The 6,259-nt window shown below is 42.1% G+C and overlaps 1 protein-coding gene across 1 annotated transcript; it reads right to left on the reverse strand.

Moving 5' to 3' along the window:
• Positions 1-1,771: 1,771 nt before the first annotated feature.
• Positions 1,772-4,190, reverse strand: LOC310792436 (GATOR1 complex protein DEPDC5-like; the record flags this gene model as incomplete). The annotated part of the gene is made up of 4 exons (XM_083654128.1): positions 1,772-1,952; positions 2,960-3,143; positions 3,880-3,939; positions 4,148-4,190. The coding sequence occupies 4 exons, from the start codon at positions 4,188-4,190 to the stop codon at positions 1,772-1,774; spliced, it is 468 nt and encodes a 155-aa protein (XP_083510254.1).
• Between the last annotated feature and the right edge of the window lie 2,069 nt (positions 4,191-6,259).

Consider the following 6,259-nt stretch of genomic DNA (forward strand, 5'->3'; position numbering starts at 1 on the left):
CACGAGCTTCCTCACGCATACTGCGCGGGTCTCTCTCACACAAGCTACCTGCACCATTTTGTCTATAGCCACAAAATTAACACTTCTAGCTGGAGCTACGCCAACTGTACGTGATCCAGCAACTGCAGAGGTGCATTCGGTAAGTCTAGGCATTTTGAGATGTCCTCTTTAGAGTAGCAACCGTTAAGTTAACGATAACCTAGCGTGCTGGTCCACAGACGCTAATCTGATTGGCCGCTGGGAGCCTGGGGCGGGCTCTCCCTCAGCGGCCAATGGGAACTGTTAGTTCTGAATATATTATAGAAACAGACCGTTCTTGGGAAGCGACGAGATGAGGAAGTGAGAACTCCGTCACAACAAACGGGGTTGCTATATTTTCGACAAATTAATCCAGAATCATGTTTTATGGACCAGAGACACACGTTTTTAAGAGGTTACAGCTGCACGAATTGGGACCTTTAAGCGATTAGATTCAAGTTCATGCTTTAAAGCAGTGATACTCAACCCGAGGCTCTAGGGCCACATGCGGCTCCTTTATGGGGAGTTGTGGCTCTTTTAAGTCCTACTTAAAATACATAAATAAATACAAAATCTAGGAATAAATAGTGGAAGGAAAGGGACTTTTTTGGATTATGGCTCTTGCAAAGATTTGTTTGGTCAGTGTGAAGGTCTTTACACATCAAGAGCGATGTGATGGTCAGTGTGATGGTCTTTACACATCAAGAGCGATGTCAGTGTGAAGGTCCTTACACATCAAGAGCGATGCCAATATACGGCACCAAATTGCGATGCGAGTTTTGACCCACCTGTCAATCACAGCCACAGATGTGTACACGTCGGAAGCGAATTTCTGAAAAATCGACTGTGGTTCGAAAAAATAAACACCGTAATAACGCTGGGCGAAACTTCGCCGTTGGTATGCACGGTTGCATTGACTGATATAGGTTCGGAAAATATTATTGACGTGCGAATTAATCGCACGAAAAAAACGTGCTCGGTGTGTAAGGACCTTGACTCTTGAGTAGGGAAAAGGTTGAGTACCACTGCTTGAAAGAAAACCAAAACATTGTGATAAACAATGACACACAGATGGTTCATCCGATCACCTGCCAGGTATTTGTTAAAGGGATAGGACAACCTTTTGGGAGCGGTGAGTACTCGAGTCACAACATGTACATATAACTTTTTGGCGCCGTTATAAATATGTGTATTTGGTGACTTTGAACGGCTGTACCGTTTCCTCCAATTCATTGGCGATGCTAACTGGACGACTGTAGCTCACTGTATACTGCACAGAGAGTGACGTAAAGGCATTGTGTATCTTGCTTATGTATGGGCGATATGGCAAATGGGCAAAACTCCCAAAAAGGTGGCCTATCCCTTTAACGTGCCAACAACATTAAAACATTGTGATAAACAATGATAGACAGATGGTTCATCCAATCACCTGCCTTTTTTTTTTTTTAACGTGCCTGGCCTTTTTTAAGCACTTTCCAAAGATGAGGTCCCGTATGGTTCTGTGTAACAAACCATCTAGCAGTGTCAGGTTAGCGGGAAAGTGTGTTCACCAAAACAAATTAAATGACAGCACTGGCTGACAAAATAAGTGCAGTGTGTTGAACATCACAGATTGGTGATATCTAACAGTGTCAGAGGCTCTTAGGGAAGAGTTCGATTCATCCATGAGTGGACATGCAGGGCCGAGAAACCTTCCAAGTCATTCTGTGCTGGTAAAACAAATAAAATAATAATAGACATCTAATACGTGTATTTAAGACAAGGCATCGTTACCTCTGGAGTAGAGTGGACTGCTGCCGAGGGGCGTGGCCACAGCAGGCGGGGGCTTCCTGTTATTGGGTTGGATGATGATCTGGTAGCCCTGCATCAGCCGCTGGCAGATGAACTCCTCAAACACCTGAGGAGCACTCATCACTGGAGCTTCATCCTCCCGCCTGCAGGGGGAGAGACAGGCATGGAGACAGGTCGACAACGGAAATGAGTTTGACGTCTTTACTTTGATTATCCTTGAGGAGTTACTTTATACTATATGCTTGGTGTATTTTGTCTTTTTTGATTCATTCATTCATTCAACATACAGGCAGAGAGACAATGAAATAAAACACCCCAGAGGGAGCTTTATTTAGTCATCTATATGTTGTATTTAGCGCTGGGCAATATGGAAAAAAAATCAAATATCAGGATATTTTTGACCAAATACCTACCGATCATATATTGATATTACGGCAATATTGTAGGGATAACTATTGGTGTTTTCATAAAATATGTACACAATGATATTTTTGATAATAATTTGATAAATAATAATAATCAGTAATGTGGATAGGTAAAGGCACATAATAGAACAGCTAGAACAGTCTGGTAAGTTAGTTCAGAAAATGACATCACTTTACTGAACGCAGCCTTTAAAAGCTGGAAAATACAACACTTATGCCACAATATTACAATATCCAAAATCTAAGATGATATCTAGTCTCATATAGATAGTATTAGGTATCACTGATGACGCGTCCCAGCGCATGCTGTAGTATGTATTTTAAACAGGTAAGGTACTTTATTGTACATGTGGGGAAACTCATTTGCAGTGAGATTAATTTCATGGCGTGACATAAAACAGGACAAGAGATGACATCGACGAATCACAAACACCAATAAGACATGACTCTTCTCAGGCACATTTCTCATGAGCACATAAGCACATTATGCAGCTGGTAGCTATGTACCTTGTGTTTTTTGTTTTGTAGGTTTGTGTTTGTGTGTGTATATGTGTGTGTCTGAGCATGTTTCTTTGTCTTGTTATTGTTATGAAAAATCTAAAATAAAATGTGAAAAAAAAGAAAAAAAAGCATGATGATATCGATATAATATCGATATATTGCCCGGCCCTAGTTGTATTTGTGTGTGTGTGTGTGTGTGTGTGTGTGTGTGGGCGCGTGCGCACCTCTCCAGGTCGGTGTGGGGCAGCAGGTCATAGCAGCCCTCGGTGTAGTCGTTCTGCAGCGCCTGGCGGTCGGGGAAGTAGTCGGTGGTGAGCGGCAGGCAGGCGGGCGTGGTCAGAGACTTCCAGTCCACCCCCACCGTGCAACAGAAGCTGGGCACTGTCGGGGGTGCAGACAGCAGCAGGGCTTCAGGAGCACCCCCCAAAACACACAGAAGCACAAAGCAAAAATCCCCAAAGCAAATAGAAATCCATGTACCATCCATGCAGAGTGGTACATGTGGAGGTACAATAGGATATGAGAAGAAGGAAGGGAAGAAGAGAGAAAAAACAGGAAGGGGTTACTTTCATTGGCTTGCTGGTGGTTCCTGAGGGTGCTGGCGGGTGTGCAGCAGTGATGGGATCATGACATGCAGATTGTGGCCCTGTGACAGAAGAAGCTGTGAAGGCCATCGCTCCCAAGCAGATGACAGGTGTGTTCTGAGCTTAGCATGAGCGTGCACGCTGAAGTGACAGAGCAATGACATCATGCAAACAGAATCAAATATACGTTGTGCCAGAGCCATCGGCAAGACTAGAAGCACCGATGTACAATCGATCAAGATGAACATTATGATGCACACTGCATGCAGATATGCTGGTTGTATTTAAACAGGCCACACGTGTAGGAAAACCACTATACAGGTCATTCATTCAAAGATCTTCAAAGCTGGCAATATGACAGCAGTTAAGTTAGAGATCAACAGGAGGAGGCCCAGAGAAAGAAGGAGATCCTGAAAGAGACAGAGAGAGTGAAAGAGACAGAGAGAGTGAAAGAGACAGAGAGAGAGAAAGAGAAAGAGGGAGAGAGACAGAGAGAAAGAGAAAGTGAGTGAGTATGCTTCTTTATTTGATGAAGGGGCGGAGCCACGGGACAGACTCACTTGGGTCGGCACCGCCGAGCGAGAAGTCCTCAAATGTGGAGCCACGGTTGGTGAGAGTTCCTGTGTAGAGAGCAAAAAGAAAACAAATGTGTAAAGTCACCCAAAAACCTGATATATTCCTTTCACCAAGGCTGATAAAATAGTGCTCCAGGATATAAAATGGTAGAATGTAAAAAAAAAAGATAGCACAGTATATGATTGATTGATTGATATTGATTTATATTTAGTATATGTGTTTTAGGAGCTCACTGATGGTGGAGAGGCGTACCAGCACTATTGTTGCTTCCTGGACTTCCAGTGAACTCCTCCATCCCTCCACCGATGTAAAGCCCATTTTCTGCCTGCCAAGTGGTTGCTCGCCTGAAACAAAACCAAATCCACTCAGTCTGTGCTTCAACCTAACATGGCTTCAAATAGGATACGCCCGCTGGTTGGTGAAGGTGTGTCTAACCTTCCAGTGGCCTCGTGGTAGGCCAGCTCCAGCAGACCATGTGTGATAAATATCACCTGTGTGTCTATAATGTGTTGTTTTCCTAAACATTTTGGTTCAACAGTACAGTAGTTTTGTTTTATCAGTCAACACAAAGCAACAGAGTCTTCCACAGATAAAATTCTTGACTTTCACAATATGCTGGATAGCCTTTCCTGCAAGTCTGGCTTTACAACTGTAAACTGAGCCAGGCAGAAAGCAACAAACCAACTGTAAACTGAGCCAGGCAGAAAGCAACAAACCAAGTGATTGGGCAACTTTTCTCTGCCAACCCTGGTGATTTAGGTTATGGCTCAGTACGCAAAATGGACAAGTGGAAGGGAAGCATTGGCTTGCATTAGCCTACTATTGCTCATGCTCTTATAATGCATTTAAGAAAATATGTGTATTTCTATTTATATTCATATATTTGTATATGCATTGTGTGTTTCTTAATCAAACCTTTAGTTTAGGAGATTCACATAAATGCATTAAAATACTTTAAGAGCTATACATTCTACATCATTCTACATTCTACCACCATAGCATTCTACGGTAACACTTTACAATACTGTAACACAAAAATTGGGTAGTTACTGAGGAACGAGTCAGGAACGAACCATTAGTTCATGATTAGTTCATGAATAGTTAATAGGTAGATCCTTAATGGTAGTTCCTTAAGAACTGACCATTAGTTACCATGTTAACGAACATGTAAGTAATGATTACTTCCTTAATTTTTTTTTTTTCGCTAGTTCATGAGTAGTTAGCAGGAGAGGACTGGGAATTTAAAAGAGAGGATAATTACCGTATTTAAGGAAGAGGTTTTCAAAGAGGGGCGCAGGCCTCCCCAGGGGGGTTCCAAACAGTTTCAGGGGAGGCTGACTGTTTTTCTCACTTTCCTAGAGTCAGAAACAAATAAATGGCATTCGACAGACCTTTCTATGTATTTGGTCTAATCTGAAGTATGTCAAACAGCAATATCTGGCTATCTTGGCACAATTGTTGAGTGTCTATGGGATCAAATAACACAATGATGATCTCATAGGCATTCAGGAATTGAGCGTTTTCCAAGCTTTGTGTCTCAGACTTTGAAAACCCTGTGGTTTAAGAGATCAGCGAACAATATTAACAACACACTAAGGATCAGCTGAAGGCATAAGTCACTCTGTTATGCAGGGTTGCAGGCTCACCTGTATTCATCAGTGGGGTGTGCGATCTCGATTATATCTCCAAGACTGACTTGAGGGAAAACTTTGGGGTTGACAACCAACTCCTCATCTGTTCAACAGAAAAAAAAACATTTGAAAATGTGTGTAAAAATGTGTGTAATTGAAGCCAAATGGAAACCAAATCTTTAAAAAGTATGAAGTGACTTTGTTTCACTTACCACTCCCGCCAAAGCCTTTCTTGTGCACCACAAGCTTATATGATTTATTAGTCTTCATGATGAACTAGCAGAGGGACAACAATCAAGATCGAGTTCATTAAGTTTCTATACATTTGTAATTTGTAATTGTATGTATGCAAGTCTGCCCTGATTCCTTCTCTTTTATGGAGAGGTGGTCTCGCTAAAACCTATTCAAAAATCTTATCAATTTGGCATAGGGCCTACATCAAAATAGCACTCATTTAAACAAGAACTCAACCTTTAGAATAGTTCCACCTGTTATTCTCATAATCTTCCACACAGTGGTGGGAGGTTCGTCTTTTATTTAGATTAAGATGGTGAATCACATTGTGCCGAATTGTCCAGTGAACCCTAACGATTACATTAGAGGTCCTAAGTCATGTTCTATGAGAAGCAAGGTCACATAAAACTGCCAGATTTGTTGAATGGAGTTGGACATAATGTACCATCTTCTCTCCATACAGGACAGTATCGGGCCGGTCAGAAAAGCGTTTAACCCT

This window comes from Poromitra crassiceps (genome assembly GCF_964638095.1).
Source record: "Poromitra crassiceps genome assembly, chromosome: 18".
Lineage (NCBI taxonomy): Eukaryota > Metazoa > Chordata > Actinopteri > Beryciformes > Melamphaidae > Poromitra > Poromitra crassiceps.